The 25,284-nt window shown below is 42.2% G+C and overlaps 1 protein-coding gene across 5 annotated transcripts in view; it reads right to left on the reverse strand.

Annotated features, from left to right (window-relative positions):
• Positions 1-24,267, reverse strand: part of LRP1 (LDL receptor related protein 1) — a 387,970-nt gene extending 363,703 nt beyond the window's left edge. For all 5 annotated transcript variants that reach the window (XM_089482386.1, XM_089482379.1, XM_089482373.1 and 2 more), the window contains exon 1: positions 23,529-24,267. In XM_089482386.1, the coding sequence (XP_089338512.1) occupies positions 23,529-23,625 (97 nt within the window). In that variant the 5' untranslated portion in view covers positions 23,626-24,267. The remainder of the gene's footprint in view (positions 1-23,528) is intronic.
• Between the last annotated feature and the right edge of the window lie 1,017 nt (positions 24,268-25,284).

A 25,284-nucleotide genomic window follows, 5' to 3' on the forward strand; every position in this document is an offset into this window, starting at 1 on the left:
AAGATATGGATAGTGAAGTAAGTGAGAGGGTGAGAGAAACTATATAGGAGGATATGAAGAGAAAGGGAAAGAAGATAGACGATAAAGGGGTAGAGTATAGAACAGAAGGTAAAGGAAACAAACAATTATGAGAAGATAAAATAGAATGTTATTCCAGTAAGAAATATGTAAGCGGGATGTATTGTTGTTGTTGTAACTGTCTGTATTGTATTATTGTAACTATTGTACTGTAACTGATGCAACTGAGAGGGATGTTATCATCATCATCATCATTACAATTGCTGTTAAGAGATATAATTGAAATATACTGTGGACATTGGATGAATTTATGTACAGGGTATATGTAAATGTGGGCTGCCATTAAGAGAACAAATCTGTTGATAAATTGACTAAAACTGATTACATTTCTGTATGAAAGTGAAAACAATAGTTATGAAGCAAAGCAAATACATCAGTGCATCATTTGTTTCCTTCGGGGGTCGAGTTGAAGATAGGGACTTTAGCAGGCGTCTCAAAAGAGGTTATCCCTCCCATAATTGTTTGCCAAGAGGCGGAATCCATGCACAAAAACAGCACTTGTCCTCTGCAATTTCCAGTAAGCACTTGCATTAAAGATATACCATTTCAGTAGCTCAGAAGTGTTCCAACCAATTCACCCAAGCAATTTATGGGTTAAGCATTGTAGCACCACAAAATACCTTCAGCTGTTGACACAAGTTATAATACTAGGTTATACCCAGCCTGATGAGGCCTCTTTTGCCTAGTTTATTGCATCTCCTTCCTGGTGCCCATCCAGCATTACACTATTTTCTAGTAACTCCCTCCATAGTTATTTATTTTGACTTCTCAAAAGGAAGATGTCAATTTCTTCTCTTCCTCTAACTCTGTGTCTAATTTGACATTTGTTTTAGCATCTAGTTCAGTGTAACCAAAGCCTGAGGGTAGGGAACTGTCTAATTAAAAATAATAATAATTGTAAGCCGCTCTCAAAGCCTTTTTTAGGGCTGAAGGGTGAGGTATAAATACTGTAAATAAAGACCATTAAAGTCTGCATTTGAGGGCGCGTGGAATTGGTTTCTCTCTCCTATCTGACCACAATACATTTTGCCTTTCCACTCAATAAATGATATTGCCTGATTAAGAGCTCTGATGAGTTCAAAAGCTTGCTCACTTCTTTGTGACTTTTCAATCAGTGCCAATAAATAAGTAATTTTAAAATGTATTAGCTAGTTAATTATGGGAAATTACTTACCGGTTTTGGAACACCTGTGGGTAGGGTTGCCCAGTGAAATAAGGGACAGGACTCCCGTATCTTTAACAGTTGTGTAAAAGAGGGCATTTCAGCAATAATAATAATAATAATAATAATAATAATAATTAAAGCTTTATTTATATCCCACCTCTCGGTCCATGAAAATCAAGGCAGCTTACAGTTAAAAGAATACATACAAAAACCTCATATCCCAATAGTTCCTACCCTCCCCTAAAATAGCAAATGTTTCTTGTCACAACTGTTGTGTGCCTTTATGTTGTGCAAGACTTATGGTGACCCTAAGGAAAACCTATGACAAGATTTGCTTAGCAAGGTATGTTCAAGAGGTGGTTTGCCTTTCCTCCTTCTGAGGTTGAGAGAGCATGACTTACCCAAGGTCACCCAGTGGGTTTCCATGGTTGAGCAGGGATTCGAACCCTGGTTTCCTGAGCCATAAGCCCATAACTCAAACCACTACACCACACTGGTTCTCTATATGTACAAGTAAGCAATCATTAAAATTACAGGACCTTTCTCCAGTTTCCACTCTGGCAACCCTACCCAAGTGGTCCTCACAGTAAAAGCTGTCTGACAATGGAATAGATAGACCCAGAAGTGGTGGGCTCTTCTCCATTGCAGGTGAAAAATGAGTCAGATTCTTGCAAATGAGTCGAGAGTTGGACTACATGGCCTCAAGCTTTCTCCCAACTCTAAACATTCTATGATTCTATATCCTTATTTGTTATCTGTGGCTCATCAACGACTAAACTGTGGTGGAAGGAACAGCAGGCTTCCTTTTTTGGTTGTCTAGAAGCATTTCTTCCTTGCCAAAGACAGATAGCTTTTTACAAGTCCAATTTAACTAACTTCCATTATGTTACATGCACTCACTTGAGAATAAGTGCCATTGAACTCAATGGGATTTATTTTTGAACAGACACAAACAGGATTTATGTGCTAATCATTTACTATATAATGAGTTTTTAGGGCTAATTTCAATTAAGGTTTATGCTTAATAAACCTATTGTTCCTGAATATGCCACAAGATGCTGTTAGTTCACTGTCGGCCAAATGAGTTTTCTTGATGGCGTGTGTTTTATTGATGCTCAAAATGAGATTAGTAGACAATATATCTCTGCCCATGGAGTATCAAGATAAAAAGTTAAAATCCAGAGGAACAGATAATATAATCCTAAAGGACTCCTACTAGACCTACATAAATAGAGGCGTAGAAGATAAGAGATACACTGAGCAGGGAGTACTGATCCATACAAGAAGAAGTAAAGATGCCAACATTTTAGGCCAGAAAAAGTTGTCTCTTTCACCCACTCAAAAAAAAAAAAAACCCCACTGGGAAACTTTGGCCCATTACAGACGGGCCTTAAAGTACGTGCTGAGCACGTACTAGGGTTAGGAAGCGGCGGCACTTCCGCACCCCCCCAACCCTAGTACATGCTCAGTACATACAAAATGGCGGCAACTGTTCCACATGGCCACTGCCGTGACTACGTCACGACCACGCCGCCTCCAAACGAGGCGGTGCTGTTGTTACGTAGTGGGGCCGCGCGAGGACACTTAGTGCACCCTTTCCGCGGCCCCGGAAGGAGCTCCGTTTCGCAGAGGAGAAAGGGGCCCCTTTCTTCTCCTCCCCACCGCCATCAGGTGTCCTCGGGGCCACCCCTTTACAGGCCACGGGGAAGCAGCCCTTTGCCCCTTCCTCACGGCCCGGAAAGCAGCGGATCGGGGCCTCGGAGGCTGCCGTTGTGGCAGCTGAGGCCCCAATACACCGGGGAAAGGAGCGCCTACAGGCCGCCCCAAAGGGGCGGTCTTTAACGTGCCTTTATTATTGTTCAAAATCATTGTCTCTTTTAAACAGACAAATGGGTAACAATTCAGATTCTTTTGCAATCTCTTACTGTGGTTTTTTAAAATAATGACTGTTATCTCTGGGAAAAGGTTGAAATTTAGCTAAGTCATCCCAAAAAGGAGTGGGGGAAAGGGATTCACTATTACAACCCAGTTACTAGCTGTGGAATTATTCTTTTTGCTTCCTTGCACAATTTGTTCTGTTCCTTTAACAAGTCAGTACATTCAGGGTAGAACAGTTAAAATCACAGGAAAAGGGGTTTTATGACTGAGGCAATATTTCCAAAGCTGTGGCTTCAGGTTCAGAGTTTCTGTGACCTGAGTGCCACTAAAAAGAGATACTAAATCAAGTAATGCCTGGATCGTACAGTTCAGATTGCACACAGGGATAAATCCCTTGATGGAGTGGCCCTCCGTAGTATCAAAATCCCAACATATAGAAAAGTTGGAAGAAAGAAATACTGGGATTTGTAGCTTGGCGAGGTTTTTAAATTCTCTGCTGCAGAGAATTATAGTGTACTCTGTCTCAACCATGATTCTGTAGAATGGCACCATGACTGTTAAAAAATGGTATTCAATTATTTTATCTGCGTTGTCCAAAACACTCCCATATATATCTGTAGCATTCTCCCCTTTACATAACTACAGTTAAGAATCCTAGCCTAAGAAAAGCTCTGCTGGATCTGATCAATGATCGTTTCATCCAGTGTCATGTTCATTTAACAAGGTGTGTGAAGAATGGTTGAATTTTGTGAGAATTTCCAAAGGAAGGAGGGCATGAGTTTTCAAACACAACATCCTTCAAAAATCACAGTGTTACAGGATCTTGACAGTTAAGTCCCTGATATCTAGGCGTCAAACTGCATTTTATGCTTAACATTTTCAAAGCCAGTGTACAACACTGGCTTAAGGAAGACACCTAGGTTCAAATCTGCACACAGCCACAAAGTTCAATAGATAAACTTTATTTTTTGATTTACTCACTATCTTGCCTTTCTAATCAGAAAGGTATTCAAAATTGAAATCAGTACAACAGAGAGACATTTCATAGTCTGACCATCCATGAGTTATTAAAGAAAAATATATGGCAGGGTGATGGCGGACTGGCCCACTCCATGGTGTCTGGTATACAAAGGGGGGTTAACCCTTTGCCATTTTAGAATTCCAAGTTTTTCCGCACATACCCATACTCTTTCTATAAAGGCACCTGTTTATTGTATCTGCTCACTGTGCAATTCTTTACTTTTCAACCATAGAGGCTGGACTATAACTGTAATAAAGCTATTTAACAAAACAAAAATTAACTCTGAAGGCCAACTCAGGGTTCAATACTCTTTCTGCCATTATTTGATCAACCTACCTGTGGTTGCAAAATAATGGTGACTGTGTATTATAGAACAATCATTGCACATTAACCCTTAAGGGCCAGGATAAACAACTTGCACTGTAAAAGTCTGTTTCTCCCTTCTGTAACTCCAGTTAGAATTCCAAGTATTGCGAAGTATAAAAATGGACAAAGAAGCGTTTGTGCAAAAACAAGTCTTTTCCATCTAAACAGCCAGCCTCAGAAAACACAAGGTAAAACAGAAGTAATATTATCATCAGAAAAAAATAAAAAATAAAGCAGAATAGAGACTTTTTGTACAGTTGAATTGCCTGATTGCAATGAATTCCAAAGTTTCCACGAATGGATTCAATTTCCTCTGAATGGGGCCAACCTACTGACAATCTGAACACATCATTTCATTTTCACTGTATTAGTTTGTCCTTCCCCCTTGGCCTGCCCCGACAAAAAAACTACAAAAGACCATCTTTGTCTCAATACTGTGCAGTCTGGAACAAAGAAAAAAAGTTTTTAAAATCCCAAAAAAGTTGTTTCCTTGGGCCAATTTGAATCCCAGCTGTTTTTTGCTTATAGGGAGGAAAACTATGCATGGCAAGTAGCTCCAAGTAGATGTGGAGACAGTGACCAAAGACATTTTGGTGTACGATGCTAGCAGCTGCACTTTTTCCAGTATCACACAGTGGTGCTGTGGAAAGGCAGGCCAAATCTGCTGGCTGTGTGCGGTCCGTTTCTCCAGTGCCTGACTTTCCCCATGTCCCCTGTGCTCACAGGCTTCTTCCTCCTCAGCCAGCATAGCACACCAACATGACAGTTCATTCTTTCCAAAGGTCCAGGTGACAATGTTATAGGTCTTTGTGAATTCTACCACAAAACAGGACTGTCATTGCCCATTAAACAATGGTGGGAACATAGTGATCTACATTGTTACCTAGAGCGTATCCACATTGCAAAAATAAAGCAATTTGACAACACGTTGGCTGCCATGACTCTGTGCTATGGATTTCCGAGATTTGTAGTTTTGTGAGATATTTATCTTTCCCTGTCACAAAGCTCTGGTGCCCCACCAAACTACAAATTAAATTCCATGGCACTGTGCCATGGAGGTTGGAGTGGTTTCAGACTGCTTTTTTTCTATAGTACAGATGCATCCCTAATGTGCATCTTAGGAACTGAAGAAGGCAGAGGTCAAAAACTTTGTTTATGATATATTTTTCCAATCCTGTTTGTTAATTGCTTCAAAATACATATTTTGAATTAGTATTCGGGAATACAGAAACAGCAGGTCATCGTGCTCAGCAGAACTGCAGCCTCCCTGTGCCTTGCTTAATGCATGACATAAGCAATAATAGTGAGAAAGGGCTTAAAAACTGGCAGAACTTTACTTTTTATATTATAAATATAAAATATTTTTTTTAAAAAAATTACATATTTTCTTGTTGGAGGAAGGAGAGCAAGAGTCCTCCTAGTCTCTTTATGGAGGGAGTTCCAAAGTATGGAAGCAACTACCAAGACATGTCCTTTCACTTGTTTCCATAAAATGAGCTTGAGTTTCCATAAAATGAGCTGGTTGGATAGAGGATCTCCAGATGTTTGAGCTGTAATGGGCTCATAATGGGACATACAGTCTTTCAAATGGCCTGGACCTGAGCCATACACATGAAATGGAAGCATGATAGTCCTCTATATGTTGTTTGGGTGGAGGCATGGATAGAATTGGGTCTGCTGTTTTGCTGTTCCCAGGGTGACCAGATGTCTTCTTTGTCCAGGACATGCCCTACATTTCAACCTTCTGTCTAGGAGGAATTTAAAAACATCCTCCATTTTGAGCATGGATGAGAGGCCCATTGAGTAATACCATGAAGTAAGGAGAAATGTACAGTATGACACTTAGGGAGAAAAATGAAATGCACAAACATAGGATGTGGGACACCTGGCTTGACAACAATACAGGTGAAAGAGATCTAGGAGATCTAGTACACCACAAATTGAACATGAGTCTCCAGTGTGATGTGGCAAGTATAATAGATTCTATCTTGTACATAATGTTAAACGAACCTGAGGGTATGCAGGATCCAGCATTTGTTGCATATGCTATCTGGTCATAAAATGGACCAATTGTTTTCCAGCATGGCATCTGCAAACTCCCCTATGCATGGTATCTGCAAACATGTTATAATGCAGAAGCAAAGGGGTTACTAAAGGGAAAGCAAATCCTCCCACATACAGCTACTGCTACAAAAAGTTTGATAACTTTCTGCTAGAAATGGTTCAAAATCTTTTGCCATGTCTCCTGTCAAAAAATCAGTAATAAAACTGCCTATTGTTTTACTGAATGGCAGCACTATTCCAAAGTCATAGTACCTCCCCAACAATAAAACATGGCACGTCATTTTATTTCAGATGCACACTTTGGCACAGCACATGCCTTCTTAAAATTAAAGGTCTCCTCAAATATATTTGGTCCAAATTGTTCCATGTGAAGCCCAGAGATATGGGAAATTCTTTAAAAGGAATTTCACCCCTTAAACCCAGACATTTGTGCCAGAAATCTATACACTGCATCCTGAATTACCATAGAATGAAGTTCTTCCTGCTGATACTATTCTCCCCCTCAAATTCATCAAGACAAGAACCTCAGACCAAACAATGTATTCTGGCTTGAATGAAGTTGGCAGAAACACAAGCAAGCATGACTTCCATTGCATATATTTACACTTTTTAAAGCTTTTGAATTGTTATTAATTTGTACTGTTTGGTAGATATCTAATCTATCATCTATCTTTCTACCAATATAGAGAGAGAGAGAGAGAGAGAGACAGACAGACAGACAGACAGACAGACAGACAGACAGACAGACAGAGGAACATCTAAGTCTCCATGTTGTGTAACGTCCATTATAAAATACACCTCTTTTCCAGGATATGAATAAGGGGCAGCAGCAGACCATTACATAAAAGGAACACATTTCCCTTTGGAACACTCCTTTCCAGCAATATTAAGTAAGAGCCTTTTGCTCTCCACCTGACCAGCAAACACAAGGGTGGGCAACTTATTCAGGAGAGAACTACCTATAAGCAATTCCAAAAGTTGTTGGGACTGAAATTCTCATCAGTGGTATACAGGACAGAAAAAAGTGAGGCATAATGGGAGCTGCAGTTCAGTAACATCAGAAGAGCCAAAGGCAGCTCACTTTCAAAGAAATAGAATACAGTGGACCCTTCTTATACGCTGGGGTTTGGTTCCAAGATCCCCCGTGTATAACAAAATCCGTGTATGCTCAAGTCCCATTAACTATAATGACATAGCAAAATGGTGTCCCTTATAAAAAGTGGAAAATCAAGGTAAATTTATACTTTTTTGGAACATTTTCAAACCGTGTATGCTTGAATCCATGTATAAAAAATCCGTGTATAAGAAGGGCTGACTGTACTATCAGTATCCACAGTTTTAAAATATTTTTTTAAAATGAATAAATTCCAAAAAGGAAAACTTCATTTTGCCATTTTATCTAAGGCGGGATACAGGCCACCCAAAAAAGGTGGTCTCCCGCTGCCCTGGTTTGCTCAGCAAGGGAGCCACAGTGGACAAACCACGCGGCTCCGTCATAGAGTAAAAAGAACCCACAAAAAGCGGGTTCTTCTTGGGGCGCCTTTGTGACACCGCAAAGCGCCAATGGTGGGCTTGCGGTGTCACAAAGGCGCCAGGATGTGTGGATACTATGTGTCTGTCATGTAAAAATGGTGGCACCCATATGTACAGGGCGCCGCCATTTTGACGCCCTCATCACGTGCGAGGGGCGAGTCGCGTCTGGAAGCGCCGCCCCTCACACGTAACGACGGCGCCCCATAGGGCCCGTCTCTACAGCGCCCTAGGGACATTATTTTACTATGCCATTATATTTAATGGGTCTTGAGCATCCACAGATCTGGTTATCCTTGGGGGTCCTGGAACCAAAGCCCAGCAGAAAACAAGGGCCCACCGTACTTCAGGGGTGGGCAAAACATAGACTGGGTAACTCCTAGCAGACTGCAGTAAATAACCACAGGCTTCTTATCGGTCATCTGACAGCCGCAACTTTAAAACTCCCCAGACACACCTCTGAATTAGACAGCTGAAAAAGAATGCTTGTGGGGAGGAAGAACCAGGATTGGAACTGTGTATGAATGGTCTTGTGAGGTTGGCTCTGGTACTACTAACACGTTCCTGGGCTGCCTGTCTGCTCAGAAGTGCCAGCCAGTTACTTACTTTGCAGCATATGGCTTCTCACCTGAGCCACTTATTCACACCTGGTTCCAGTGTTAGAACTCAAGTTTTTGTATTTGTTTTCAAAAAGACCAACAGATCATTCAAGCCTGAAGTTATATTTTCCCACTGGAGGCCTAAGAATTACCTAGCTAGGTACTGACTCTGGAAAGTTAGCACCGTTGGTGTAACTATAAAAAGTAGTGACTGACCTCATGGAGCTTTTGAGAGAATAAATGAGACAAAGAAAGTGAGACACTCCTGGAAACCACATATTTAACAGTAATTCCACTAAAGCCAGAGTGGTATAGTGGTTTGAGTACTAGCCTAGAGCTCCAGGAGACCAGGGCTCAAAATCATTACTTAGTCCAGGAAACCCACTGGGTAGCCTTGGACAAATCACACTTTCTCAGCTTCAGAGGAAGACAATTGCAAATGCTGTCTGAACAAATTTTGCCAAGAAAATCTTGTGATAGGTTCACCTTAGACTTGAAGGCACATTATTATTGTTGGTACTGGTGGTGGTGTTATTATCATCATTATTATTTCTTGACAACAGATTGAAATACAACAACAGTTTTTTTTAATACCCAATGAAGATTCAGGCTTTTTAGTAGTATAGTTGTACTCTAATCCATTTATCTAGAGAAATCTCTGCCTCAGAACTTTATTTAAGCCTGGAGCAAGAAGACACAAAATCTAGTATATCAAAGAGGAGAATTTCCTATTATTTCCATGTCCCAAGCATCTCCCCTTTGAGGCTGCCAGATCCTCTCCTGAAGGAGATGGGGGAGCTATTCAGCCGTGAACCACCTAGCCTAAATCATTCCTATTTTATGAGGATCCAACACTGTAGTTAGACTAGGCTGCTGGGTCTCCTTGAAGTACAGCATGAGTAACAGTGATTGTAATAGTAGCAAGAACAGAAGCAAGGGCTAGGCTACCAACTGTTTTGGTCTTTCGTTTGTGTCAGAGGTTATGGAAGTGTGGACAGCAATGATTCCATCAGACAGTATATACAGTATGCTACAATCATTAAAATGTTGCCTTTTTAACTATGTTGGGATTTTTGTAAATGTTTCAATTAAACCTCTGTACTTTGATACCTGACATTTATTGGGAACCACTTTGCTCACGAAGAAAACCGGGATGGACTTTGAATCATAGATGGTATCCACTGGTCACTTGAGCCCAGACCATGACGCTGTGTTATTGTTGCATGTTTTCAAGTTGTTTCCAACCTATGACAACCCTAAAGTGAATCTCTCATGCGGTGCTGGGAGAAAATACTACCAATCTTAGTCTTTTGACCATAGCTTCCAGGACCACCATCTTGAGGCACTACGAAATAACTATAGATCCCTGTCTCCTAGTGAAACATTCCATGGCAATGCGAAAATGATGCTGGGGATGTGTTTCTAGGGGTATATGCTCCAGGATACTGAACGTAAGCTGTTTCCATCTTAAGACCCCATTTTATGCTGAAAAGGAGAGAAAGACGAAACCTTTTGGCACGAAAAACAAAGTCAAAACAGAGCCAGAGAATAGTGGCTTTCTCAGTGCCTTATTGCATGATGTTGTAGCACTTCAGTTCTCTTCCTGCAGGAGACAGTTGCAAAAAAACATCTTTTTTCTACATTTTCGACAAAAAACAACATGCTTTTATTTTAATGTCATCAGGAGGATACAGAGAAAGCCACTACTCTCCAGCTCTGTTTCTGCTTTGTTTTCTTGTGTGATAAGGCTCTAAAAGCTGGGGGAAGGGGGGGGGGGGAATAACCGAATGCAGGCTAATAGAGGAATTCTAATCTGAAATCAGGAGACAATTGTTGTTTCAGATGAATTTCTATGTAGCATGACTGTGCAATCTTGTGCATGTAGCACAAACATTCAATTAGGATGAGGAAAGAGATTTCTCTTTCATGAGGAAGCAGTCTTTTTTTACCTGTCTCTCAGCTCTGTGCTAACCATCTACCCACCCCAAGCAGTATAAGGCAGCCTAAGCAGGGAATGAATCCAGCCATCTTTCTGCAGCAAATGAAAGCTTCCTGCATGAGAAAAGAAGGCTTTCAATTAGAGAAAGATTTCATTGCAGGGAAGAAGGATGTGCATGCTTGTGTGTCAGTTAGCAAGCAGGAGCAGAGCAATCCAAGGCCATCAGAACTCTTTACCGGCTTACTCATTTCATAGTTATTTGCTCTTCCGTGGGAATCCTGGGGATTGAAGTTTATAAGGGAAAGGGGAGCAAAGATCCTCAGAATCTTCACCAAAACCACAACTCAAGAGTGTTTGGGAGAAGCCATATCAAACCTTTATGTATTTGCAGTGTAAATATGCTTCCAGTTTCAATGCTAAGGCCTTAGGCTAAACAGATTGCACCAAAGGCCTTCAAATTTGAAGGGCTTCTGGATTTTGGGGGGTGGTGAGCTGGTTTGGTTGAGTGTTGGACTACAACTCTGGAGACCAGGATTCCAATCTCCATGGGTCAAGTCCACCAGGTGACCTTGGACAAGTCACACTCTCTTAGCCTCAGAAAAAGGCAAAGGCAAACCCCCTCTGAACAAATTCTGCCAAGAAAAGCCCATGATAGGACTCGCTTTAGGGTCACCACAAGTCAGAAATGACTTGAAAGCACACAACAACAACAAAGTTTGCTCACCCTTTAAGCTAACATCAACATGACACAGGTACACACATTCACACTAACGTTCAGTCTTGCAGGATGATCCTGCAATGAACATCTACCAGTACTTTCATTCACAGATCTCACAACATACGCAGGAAACTATAGCCTGAAGAAACACTGAACTCATGTGTCCTCACATCTCATTATCTGATTTATGTTTGTACCGTTACAAAATATTTCACACTTCTATCATGCCTAAGCAGATGTAGTATCTTACCATTTCTAAACAAGTTCAGAGGTTATTCTTCCTTCATGGCTGTACTAAGCTTTATTCACATCCCACTCTTTCTCCAAAATTAGGGCTTAAATTATAATCCTAAAATATCCATACAACCTCCTCTACACATATTCCTGATACTTCCCTGCCTTTTTTCATTTTCACTAGTATTTATTATTATTAAGACTAATCCTTTTATTTACAGAGAATAGGCCAGGCTCTGCTATTAAGCAGAGGTGAAGTAAATATTCTCAGTAGGCAGATCTAGGGATACAATTAAAAGGCAGCCAATTATCAATTGTTTAACCTATTATTAAATGTTTACTACCATAGGGGCCAATGTTTGGATTCTGGCTCTCAGGCATTGTAATGTCTTGCACAGTCTCTGAAAAAGATAAGGACAAATACACAAGCAGTACCTTTTACTGCACTCTCTCTCTCTCTCTCTCTCTCTCTCTCTCTCTATATATATATATATATATATATATAACCTGTTTTCAATTTCCAGTAAGCTTCCAGTTTCCTTTCCTGCATTTTGCAAAAACATAAACAACTATTCCACATACGAGGGCAACTGGAGCATTGAAATCCTGGAACTGGTAGCTCATTCACATAATCAACGAACACTGTTTAGTGTGCAGAAGGCTGTTACTTATTAATTAATAGTACAATTCAGAGAAAATGAAATAAAACATGCTTTTCTTTTAAGCCGTTCAACTCATGATTGCATTCTAAAAGCCAGGCAGGCTAGTTTCCGCTAAAGATTGACTGTGAAATTCCAGCAAAATGTTCAGGCCGTAATCTTCCAATTGAGGTCAAGCTTTTTTGAGGAAAATGTTACAGGGTCGAATGTTACAGGGGTTACCAGTACTTCTTCCCTTAAAAAACAAATGACTGGTCCAAATTTCAGGGACCTCCGAAGAAATTATCAGAATTTCAGTTGAACTGTACAATTCCCCAACTAGCAATGAGGGGTTTGAACTTATAATTCATTAGTTAAAGAAGGTAAAATGGGTATGACTCCAGATAAGAATTCCTGGGGCATAGATCTAAATGTAGTTATCCAGTTTGAGATTTGAGCAAAGCTATGGACTAACCCACCATTTTGTTCAATAGCCACAAAGATGAAGCAAAGTGTTTGTAAGATTATATATAGGTAGCACTACTGACCTTCCAAACTTTCCCTTTTGTGGAGAGATGAAAGATTTGCTGGAGAAGATGCAGAGAGCAAGGTACGCTAATTCACATGTGGATAAATTGCCCAAAGGGGAGGGCATTTTGGGACACTGCATTTAAGCTTACTGAAGATATTACAAAAGAAAATCATAAGGGCTAAATTACTTTTATTTCCTTTTTTCTGGATAATAATTCATTGCTACTTGACAAATACAGGTTGTGTACCCCTCATCCGAAATGCTTGGGACCAGAGGTATTTTCTATTGTTTTGTTTTTGGATATTGGAATATCTGCAAATAAATAATGAGATATCTTGAAGATGGGACCCAAGTCTGAACACGAAATTCACTGATGTTTCATATATATGAACAAATCTTGCAAAAAAAAAAACAATGGTAAGGTCACCATAAGTTGGAAACAACTTGAAGGCACACAGCATACACTATTTTATTTTAAAAGGAGAAAGTCAATGCAAAGCTAAAAATACATTTACACACATCAGTACCCAAGTTATTTTTATTAGCAATCCCACCACCAGAAAATACCTGAATTAAAAAGACGAAAAACCTAAAATTCTCATGAAAGCTTAGTAAAATAGGTTAAAAATACAACTGATCAAGGATCACAAAAGGTATCTATTTGAACAATGTTTTTATATTAGGTTTGAAGCAATTTGCAAAGGGAATAAGAAAAGGTGTGGGCATCATGCAGTTCACTGATTAAATTAAGCATGTCCATTTGTCTCAACTGAGTATTCAAAAGCCAAGTCTGGATGTCCATTTGGACAGACACTAGTTAGTTTAAAATGCCTTCTCTCAATGCCAGAATTACAGGAGGAGAGGGCTCATCACCTAGTCTAACCAGATAAACACATTCCACATGGCAGCAGTTATATGGGTATGTGGGATGAGTCAACCCAGCTAATACCACCTCATCTGGGAATCTATTAAATATACAACAATTCTCAAAGCACAATGCTGGGAGAAGGAGAAGACTCACTGTCAAATACCAAGAGCATTCAGAACAGGCTGCCACAAGCCATCCAATTTTAGTACCTGAACAAATATACTGGTGTGCCAGTGTATGACACCCAAAACACAATTTTACCATCCTTACTTATTTTTTTAAAAAATGGTCAATGGGCCTTCATGAGTTGTTGGACTACTACCCCTTGGCTAGGGCTGGTGGGAGTTGCAGTCCCAACATTGAAGTCACATAACCTAACCGCCTAAAGCTGTAGAGGATTATTATGCTCCAGATCCCTAATGGGATCCCTCCAAAAGGGGAGAGGAAAGAACAAAAAGCAACATGCACACATTTTATTCCTACTTCAAATGGCACACATAGTTAACTGTCTGCCCTTCTTGCTAAAACACCTCAGCCTCTAACACTGTGTCTTACTCTAAGGTCTTGTGTTGGACTAGGGACTCTGGGAAACTAGGGTTCAACACCTTAGGGTTGCCATAGGTCAGAAACAACTCAGAGGTACACAACAACTCTGTATCCAAGAGCAAAAGCAACAAGAAGAGGTGGTGGAATGCCATAATAAATAATAATAATAAAATAATAAAATTTTTATTTATATACCGCCCTTCCATCAGATCAGGGCGGTTTACAGTAGTTAAAATACAATAGAGAATAAACATTAAAATCATACACCATACAACAATTACAATATTACAGAAAACATAAAAACAAAAGGCCCCAGGTTAGCCAGTCCCGTTGCCAGTGCGGCGGGGGAGGCCTATAGGACCTTATTCAGGGAATGCAGTCCTGAACAGGAAGGTCTTAAGATCCCATCTGAATTGGGCCAGGGAGGTAGCTGAGCGGAGCTCTGTGGGCAGCGTGTTCCAAAGGGCCGGGGCGGCGATGGAAAATGTCCTCCTGGTAGTGGAGACAAACCTCGCCCCGGGAACCCTAAGTAGTTGCTGCCCAGATGTTCTGAGGGTGCGGGGCGGAATGTACGGGGAGAAGCGGTCCTTCAGGTATCCTGGGCCCAAGCCATTTAGGGCTTTATAGGTCATCACCAACACCTTATATTGCGCCCGGAAGCGAATAATAGTGCAGAAAGAAAAATATTTAAGGAATCAATAATTAAACTTTAAGGTTTCTTTATTCCTATTTCTTTCCTCTGAAGTGACCATTACTAACCAATGTACCACAGTGGATCACAGAGCAAAGCAAGGCAACTGGATCCAGCATTCTTAAATGGACCATGTAGAACTGTAATCCAGGAACAGTGAAACTGTGGTTCTTCTGATGTTGCTGGACTTCCACTCCAATCAACTTCCTAAACACCATAACCAAAGATGAATCATGAGAGGAACTAAAGTCCAATGACATTTGGAAGGTCAGATGCTCGCCATCACTCTCAACAATTCATTTTTACAAGACCCATATTTGGAACTCAGCAAGGTCTACAGGACCAACAACTTTGGTTCCATCCAATATGTCGCTCATACTTCAATTGAAACATGAGCCAATTGTTCTTTAGCTTCTTTCCTATCAACACAAACAGCAACAGGGTTTCTGGAAGAATTCTTCCCCATTCACCTTAACTACCCATTAGTGTGAGTAGATACAGGGAAAAGAAAGTAGCAGTCAGCATCAGAATCCAACTGGGCCAATGCTGAATCCTTCCTTAGCCACAAAGCTAATGAGTGACCAGTCAGTCTCTTTGGCAGCCTCCTGTACTTCAAGGGTTTTGGAAATAAAAAGGGAAAAGACCAGCATACATGTTGCCTTTCACTCCTTGGAGGAAAGCCATTAAAACAATATAATAAATACATTCTGATACAGATACAGCATCTGTAGTAGTACCTAGGACCTAAATATCCTGAGGGCACCATCTAATTTTGGAACCAAAGCAGTCTGCCCTGGTTAGTACCTGGATAGGATATCATCAAAGGAGACGAGGTACTGTAGGCTATATTTCAGAAAAAGACAATAGTAAACCACTTCTGAGTATTCCTTGCCTAAGAAAACACTATGAAATTCATGGGATCACAAAGGTCAACAAGTGACTGGAATGCATGCATGGACACACACGTTCTAGTGGATAACAACAGAGAGCAAGGTAGCTGAAAGGTAAAGTGTTTGCCTGCCTCAGACCTAATTTCACACATACAGCAGACAAAATGATAAACCTTCTCCTGGACTGTTTCACTGAATGTGATGGTGGTGGGAACTATATGTCACACAAAAAGAAGGGAAGAAAGAAACAAAGAAAGAAAAGGTGGGGAGCAAGGAGGCATGCCACCCTTGCCCCTGCCCAGAGTCTGAGGTGGTGCATCCAGGAAAAAGGATTATCACTACCTCTGGTGTTTCTTTCGCCAAGCCACTGAGATGCTTCACATGCTGAGGAGATGGAGATCCCAGAGATCAAAACCTATGCTCAGTTCCCAGACAGGAAGGGCCCAGAAACTGTTTGAGCCTCCCTGCTGTTAAGTGTTGTTACTAACTGAACTCATTGACTTTGACTCATGGCGACCCTATATGAGGCATCTCCAAGACCCCTGTCCTCCACTGCTCTGCTCAAGTCCTTCAGGCTCAGGTCTGTGGCCTCCCTGATCAAGTCTAACCATCTGACACAGGGTCCTCCTCTCATTCTACTGTCTTCTACCATTCCTAACACTACTGTCTTTTTTCTAATGATTAGTTTCTTCTCGTTGTGTGGCCAAAGTACAATAGCTTCAATTTGATCATCTTGGCCTCCAGGGAGAATTCAGGCTTAATCTGTTCTGAGACTGCTTTGTTCATCTTCTTAGCCACCCACAGTATCCTCAGTACTCTTTTTGAGCAGCACTTCTCACAAGTTGATTTTCTTTCCATCAGCCTTCTTCACTGTCCAGCTCTCACACCCGTACATGGTGATGGGGAATACGACAATTTAAGACAATTCTAAATATCTTTACACTTCAGGATCTTGTCCAGTTCTTTCATAGCTCTCCTTCCCATTCCTAGTCTCCTTCTGATTTCTTGACTGCAATCGCCATTCTAATTAATATTTGAACCAAGGTTTAGGAACTCTTTGACTTATTTCAATTTTCTGGTTATTTAGGATGATTTTTTGTTGTCAGTTAATATTATTAAATGTCTATCCCTAATATAAGAGCTACATAAATTGTGGAAGAGTCAGTACCGAACCATGCAAGGTTTCAGACCACCAGTTCAGTATACAGTGCGCCCTTCCCTTATGCAGGGATCCATTCCAGAGTGCTCTCCCCCCCCCTGTGTAAGGGAAATACCGCATATGCTGGAGCCCCATTGATGGGGTTTGTGCTCACGGTGCGGTGCACACACCATTGCCTCCTCCGGCATGCAGCTTTCAGCATAAGCTGAAAGCTGCGTATGGTGTGCCTGCATATGGCACAGGCATGCTGTATTTGTCTTAAAATATTCCTATTGATCAGGGGCGTACAACAAGTAGCATATGAGCCACATGAACAAATTTCAGCTCATGGGGGAACCCAGGCATTCCTCCCCAAAATCTGTGCCAATTATTTTTCGATAGTGACCAGAAAAGCCTAATTTAAAGAAAGCATTCTGATGACTTTAATTTGGTTACTTTACATGGCTTGTATGGTATAGATCAACAAGCCAGTTCTGCCCTCTTCTACAGTGTAGAGACACAGTCATGGAAGACTGGCAAGTACTTACACGCAGCACACCATAATGTTGCCTGGTTCACATATATAATAATCCACACACCCCCTCACACCTACCCAGTCATGTTATATAAGATTTAGGGCGGCAGCAACTATAACCAGCCGTCAGACTAGTTTATACTTCTTCAGCTGAAGAAAAAGGAAAGGAGGACAGAAATATACTTTTAAACTAGGCCTGAGTATTCACAGAAGGCTCTCTTTTCTTCTGGCTTCCAGTCAAGTGCAATTCCATTCTTGAGTCTGTAGCAATGAAGTCTAAAGAGCATAAACCAAAGGCTTAAAGCAACAGCTCAACAAATAAATCATCTTGCAAATAAAGTCTTCTGGCTTTTTTTCCCCTTTCAAAATATAAAATAAACCCCATTGGAAAAACTGCCTACCTTATGCTAGAAAGGAGCATGGTATACACTCTATGGCAGTGGTTTCCAGTCTTTGGTCCTCCATATATTTTAGAGTTCAGCTCCCATTTTTCCTGACTGTTGGCCAAATTGGCTGTGGCTTCTGGGATCTGAAGTCCAAAACAAATGGACAAGCAAAAGCTGGAAACCACTGCTCAATAGTAATTTCGTAAGAATGCAATCAGCTACTTCCTGAACCATCCAGACTGTCAACCCACCATCCACACTAGCTGAGGGATTCTGGAACTCTCCAATTTGAACTGTGAGAAACCATACACTGGATTTTTAGGTGACAAGGTAGCCCTTAAGACTTCAGCTTTATAAAGCTTGCTTGCAAGTAAATGACTCTGAAACAAACAAACATGTTGATGTGCTTGGGATCAGTCTCACACCTTTTCAAAGCTGGGCTAAGTTAAGGATTGTCTGCTTTGGGCTACTAAAGATGCACTGTATGTCATTTCTGGTCCAAAGCACACTGCAGAAATAATCCAGGTTGAGACCACTTTAATTCCCCTGTTCAGTGCTAGGTAATTCTGGGAACTATAGTTTGTGAGACATTTAGCTTTCTCTGTTAAGAGAGCTCTGGTGCCACAATAAAATGTAATTCCCAGGATTTCCTAGCGCTGAGCCAGGGCAGTTAAAGCTGTCTCAAACTGGATTATTTCTTCAGTGCATTTTGGACCTGTGTGACTTAAGGCTCCAGCTTCCATATCTGAATTCTAAGAAACTCAGGTTCTCCTTTTCTGTTTCCAGAACATGTCGATTCAGCAACTTTTTACAAAGGGCTCCAGAAGTTTCAGCCTAATTAATGCCTGAGCAACAGTGGCACAACATTATATACCTCATGACCCAGTGCTTTGCTCAACACTGATGGATCTGTTGTGGGTATTTTTATATGAATGAATCTTAGGCACTGTCTACAAAGCAATTATAAAAGCTTACCCGATGGCGGAGCCAGAAGAGGAGAAACGAAAAGAGATCAGCTGCTTGTTTGTGAGGTTGCACAAGCCAATGAAAAATGCCAACCCAGTTTCAAGATGACACATGCTCTCCATCTATAAAATCCCAGGTATGGTTCATGTTAAAGGGTCTCAAATTTTAGAACTGGGAAAAACCTGACTGATACCCTGGACAGCTGCTGCCTTCAAAAGCAGCCCTCACCAAACTGGATGAATCACTGGCCTGATTCAGTACAGAGTCACCGCTATTTATTTATTTATTTATTTATTTGCCATATTATAAAAAATAAACTAACAAATAGAAAGGCAATGATGACATGTAGGTTTTCAATCCAGTGGGGGGGGGGGGGGGACCAACAGGTTTATTCTATAAATGCCTTCATGCTCTGTGGAAGGCACCATCCAATACCACCTTTTCCACCCCTTTCATAAGCCACACTGAAAGAGAACAGAGCCTCTGTTGGTGCAGCCCCATTTGTATCAATGCAGCTTGTGCAGGAGAAGCTCCCACTAAACTATGGTGGCTGTTGTTAACACTAGGTATGGCACTGAACTTTTGCCAGGAGGTTAGTAACTACTTGATGCCCCCCCCCACTACATCCCAATACTCATTCATATGGTTATCTACTAACCTTAGCTTTAGATAACATCCTTCCTCCTGCCTTTTCACCCAAGGACCATAATTAAAACTGAACTTAACACTTCATCCTGACATGCACAAATTTTGCATTCCTGTGGACATTCTCACAGAGAGACTGCTAAACAGGTCTGCCCCTGTACTTTCCATTCTAACCCACGAATCTGAAGAAGTAAACCCAAGTCTAAGAGAGCTCATGCTATCAACTTCTCTCTTTCAGTTAGTCTCAAAGGTGCTACAAGAGCCCTTTACATACATATGGTTGCCCTACTTTCCAAAGCAGTTTCTGCTACCATCCCACAATGAATCTTAGCCAGATATCTTTAAACCAGTTCTCCCCACCCTAGATATATGCTTTTCACGTCCCCAGTAGCTAGCTAAGACGTAAAAGCCTGTAGTCAGTAACATCTGAGCCTTCTTACAAGTCATAACCCCACTGTATTCCTGTGCCACTTTGCCATTTCCTGCGCTGCACAATGGCTGCTCATTATGGTTCTATTATATTACACATTCATTTCAATTCTGGATCTTCCTCTGTAACAGGAATGTTTTGTGCATAGCTACAAGACGTTCTGCCTTATTCAGGAACAGATACTCTTATGGACATACTGGCGAAGCAGTGTCTCAATCCATCAGCCACAGAGCAAGGAAAGCTAAAAAGCAAGCCAAAAAGGAAGCACAGAGTCCTTCTTGAAAGCAGCCAGGCAAATAGGACAAGTGAAAAACTACACACAGATAAGCTGAGATCCCAGCGAACAAAATCTGGGAAAACAGAACAGCACTGAAGGCAAAATGAGGAAGGGCAGAAATCTAAATGCTGCAGGCCTGTTAAGATTAAACCAGAAGGGTGTGAAAAAGAGCCAAAGCCGCAAGAAAGGGTTCCTGGATGACCAGCACTTGAAAGCCAAGAGTAAGATGTATGCTTGGATTGTGGAAGGCAGGACAATGACCATAAATTTGCAAACATTTGAAAGAGCCCTTCCCAAAAGGGGAAACTGACTACAGTGGTTAATTTCTAAAGTAAGGGAGCACTCAAATATGTCTGGGAGTTGCACTCTTTCTGGCCTCATGGCCCTCTGTCATAATCTCTGCACATCTGTTGCTTCCTCAGAACATGTCTGATATGCTGCATAACTGAGGTCTGCGACAGCCAGAGATGAGAAACATTAGTGCCAGGACTAACTGCTTTGCAAAATTAAGGCCTAAACTAACGATGGATACCACCCAAAGGCAGAGTAGGCCACCAGTTTACAGAAGACCTGAAGGAGTGATGATGGTAAGGAAGAAATGCTGATCTTTGCAAGCAAAGGAGGAAACCAAGGAGCAAACAGACTTTAAAATAAAACTGCTGAGTTTTAGAATCCATGCAGTAATGATAGATTACTCAATCATGGCTCATTCACAAGTTGCCCTGAAGTTTGTATAAATGCCTTCATGCTCTGTGCAAGTCACTGTGCAGTATCACCTTTTCCACCCCTTTCCCACAGACCTGTTATTCCCACCACTGTTCCACAATGCTTACGCATTTCAGAAGTCAACTGTCTCCTCTTCAGTGAAATGAGCTAACTCTGATTAATCTCTAGGGAGTCACTACTTCAAAACATTTACATCCAAACAGTACAGAGAAAACCATGTAAAGGGCATATGTCCTACTCTTTTAAAGAAAGCAAGCAACTCCTGTTCTTCAACACAGGCATCCAGGGCCAAAGTGGAACGCTCCATGCCTCAAAAAACAGAGCCTGGAAGAAATACCTTATGACTCACGCATAAAAAAGTGAGAAATCCTAGCAAACACTCTGAAGGAAAGCTTCTCTTTCTCTCATTTTTTTAATTTTTGGGAAGAGGGGTTTAATTGCCAATGTCACAAGAGCCCATTCAGGTACAGTGACATCCTGACAGCTTTTAACAGTCAGTGGCAAACAGGGGAAAATCCAGTGGTGATGTAAAGTGTGTGTATAGGTTTATCAGAGAAAAAAAATGAACATGAACCCTCTCCTTGCCCAATATTGTTGTGTAGGACTGGGTACAAAAAAAATACACCCAAAATCCAGTTGGTAGACATCACTCCAGTTTAATACAGGACAGGCATACTCTGTGCCTGTTCTCCCTTTCTTCATGCTTAAGTTCCACATGTCATCAGCAGAGTAAATATGCACATTCCTCAACCCCCGCTGATAATCCACAAGCTTTTTGCTGTGGTTGTTGTTCTTGCTGCAATAACTAAAAGATTCCTCACACCTCCACGGACTCTTCCTCATCCTCAAAAACAAAGGGGGGGAGGTTGTTCGGATGCATGATCTTTTCATCTTGCAAAAAAATACCTCTGAACTCTACCTTGCTGTCTCTGGTCTCTGCTACGTCATGGCATCCAGGGCGCAGTGCAGCCTCTCCTTTTGACTGGTGGGGAGGGAATGAGGCGGCACTGGGGCCCATTTGTCTTACAGAAGCACTTTACAGCTCAGATCCCACAGCCTTTAAATTGCTTCACACCTCAAGCTAGACGTCTCCAGCTCTAGGATGGTAGATGAAACATGAATTCTTGCCCACCTTGTCATCGCACCCCCAATCCCAGAAATCTACATATTTCAGAAATTCACATATTTCATTTCTTAGAGGGTTTGCAATCCCTCCTTTGATGGCTTTTGGTCTCTTGCCAGCGAGAGGTAGGGGTCTCCTTGGGGGAATGTGGTTGGGAAGGCCACAACCATCATTGTCAAGGAAGCAGGCTGGGAGCCGAGAAACCTGAACAAATGATTTATTGATTGGAACCGGAAAGGAAAAGGAAGCTGGGTGCAACAGGAGCAACTACTTCCACTGCTTGGCACACCATGGCAACACAGGGAAATGTGAAAAGTGCCCACGTAAAATCAGGAGATGCATTTTTAAAAAAGAAAATCTCAAAAAACCAAAAACCTAGAAGGTCTGGAGAAACCATGACGATCTTCAAGACTTCCATAAGCTGGAATCCCATAGACCCACTTACCTGGGAGCAAGACCCACTGAACTCAACTGGGCTTTCTTCTAAGTAAATATGTACAGGATTGCATTGTGACTGCTGCAATCCTATAGACACACTTAGCTGGGAATAAGTCCCACTGAAGTCAACTGGGCTTTCTTCCAAGTAAACATGTATAGGATTGGACTGTGGCTATTGCAATCCTATAGACACACTTACCTGGGAGCAAGTCCCACTAAACTCAACTCGGCTTTCTTCTAAGTAAATATGTATAGGATTGCATTGTGGCTGCTCAATCCCATAGACACACTTCCCTGGAAGTAAGTCCCATTGAATTCAACTGGGCTTTCTTCCAAGTAAACATGTATAGGATTGGACTGTGGCTATTGCAATCCTATAGACACACTTACCTGGGAGCAAGTCCCACTAAACTCAACCCGGCTTTCCTCTAAGCAGACATGTATAGGATTGCATTGTGGATGCAGCTATGTTTTTAAGGCACATTGTGGCTGGCAGACTTCCACAATGTCCCCTCCATTGACTGTTGCACCCAGCTTTCTCATTCCAGATTTCCTTTTCAGAACCTGACAGTGATTTTACAGCCTGGATCCCCACCCATCCAAAACAACTGACCACACTGATCCTTTACACAAACATCTTCACATTCACACACCATTCTCTCTTGGGCAAAGGGAACAAAAAAAAATGCATATAGCATTTTCTTGGCATGAGCAGGCAGTAAACAACAACAATAATAATAATACACCATGCAGGGGAGTAAATGCAAAATATGCAACACTCCCATCTCTCTCTATGCACTCCTCCTCCTCCTCCTCCCTGTGGCTCTGGAATATTTTAATGCAGCTTTGTTTCCAAACTGCTCAGCATCTGATGGATTCATCTCCCCACCAAAACACACACATACACCATTCCCCCCTTTTTTTCTTTTCCTTTTGCTGCAAGCCACCAAAGAAAGAGAGGAAAAAAACCATAGAGGGAGAGCTGCAAGAAGACAACCTGACCATCAGGCTGATCTCTACTATAATTCCATGAGAGGAGAAGGAGGCATGGAAGGGAAAGGAAGGGGGGAAAGAGAGAGAAGAGAGAAAAGGTTTCCAATAACTCACCTTCAAGGGCAAAACCAGGGGCGATCCTTACTACTGTGTGCAGAAATCCTACCAAGAGCAGCAAGGCCCCCCTCCTGCCTGCCCTGGGGGCCACCATGGCTTGTGCAAAAATGGAAAAATGAAGGGAAAAGAGCAGATCTCTCTCTAGGCAAAGAGGTGCAGCAGGCACAGCTGCCTTGTCCTCCTCTTCCACCAGCAGCACCTCCTTCTCCTTCACTCCTTCCTTCTCAATCCTTTCCCCATCCACAGAAAGAGGGCTTGGAGGGGGGGAGGAAAAGCCCCTCTCTTCCCTCCTCCTCCTCCTCCTCCTCCTCTCTAAAAGGGAAAAAGGAAAAAGGGGCTGGGGAGGGGAGAAAGAGAGAGAGCCAGAAAAGGAGCTTGCATGCAGGAGGAGAGAAGAAAGGGAGGAAAAGGGGGAAAGAGGAGAGAGATGGGGGCGTAGCAGCAAGAGGAACACCCCCCCTTCCCCAGCCCTTGGTGCAAGGGATTAGAGAGAAGCCAGGGTCCTTGCAAGAAGGCTCATGGCCATGAAGGATGATGGTGCATGGAGGGGAGGGACAGCAGGGAAGAAGGAAAGAAAGAGGGCTTCTTATGGATCCAAAGGAAGAAAGGAAGAAGAAAAGAAGAGAGGGAAGGGAGCAGCCCCAGCTATTCTGTTTTTCACCCCCCTCCCTCCCAGGTGGTGCAGCGGAGAGGATGCGCTTTGTGCAAGAGTGGGCTCCCCTGCCTGCCTGCTTGCCTCCCTAGTCTGCATGCAGAAAGCAGCAGCAGCAGAAAAAGCCTCGGCCGCCTGGTGGAGCTCGCGCCGCCTCCTGCCTGGTCTGACGTCATGGGCTCCCAGGGAAAGGCAGGGAAGGAGGAGGGAGGGGGCGCCGCGGCAAGGGAGAGAGAGCGCATGCGCGGGGACCCTCTTGCATCTACCTTGGGAGAGCAGCAGGGTTCTTTTTCTCTCTCTCTCTCTCTCTCTCTCTCTCTCTCTTGCATGCTTACCAGGGCTGACTAGACGTCCTCCTTTTCCAGGACATCTCAACCAGGGGGGACAAAAGGTCCTCCTTTTCCAGGACATTTCAACCAGAAGTCCTCCTTTTCCAGGACATCTTAACCAGAGGTCCTCCTTTTCCAGGACATTTCAACCAGAGGTCCTCTTTTTCCAGGACATTTCATTAGAGGTCCTCCTTTTCCAGGACTTTTCAACCAGAGGTCCTCCTTTTCCAGGACATTTCAACCAGAGGTCCTCTTTTTCCAGGACATTTCATTAGAGGTCCTCCTTTTCCAGGACAATTCAACCAGAGGTCCTCTTTTTCCAGGACATTTCATTAGAGGTCCTCCTTTTCCAGGACATTTCAACCAGAGGTCCTCCTTTTCCAGGACATTTTAACCAAATGTCCTCCTTTCCCAGGACATTTAAACCTGAGGTCCTCTTTTGCCAGGACATATCCACCTTCTGTCCAGGAGGAATTTCAAAGTGCCTTCCATTTAGAGTATGACTGAGAAGCATGCATTTACCTTTCTATGATTGCTCTGAGCTTCTATTTTGCAACAGTGTCGTAATTCTTGTGTGACTCCTCCATCGCGCAGGGTGACCAGAGATCCTCACCACAAAAGAGGACAAGGCAGGGGGAAATGTAGGGTATTCAAGAAAAATTGAGGACATGACCAAAGGAAAAACTCAGCACAGCCATAGAAATATCAATGCACGCTTCTTAGTCCTGCTCAAAAGGGGAGGACATTTTGGGACTCCTCCTGGACAGAAGGC

This window comes from Sceloporus occidentalis, unplaced genomic scaffold (assembly GCF_023333645.1).
Source record: "Sceloporus occidentalis isolate IW3139 unplaced genomic scaffold, rSceOcc1.0.p SCAF_1, whole genome shotgun sequence".
NCBI lineage: Eukaryota > Metazoa > Chordata > Lepidosauria > Squamata > Phrynosomatidae > Sceloporus > Sceloporus occidentalis.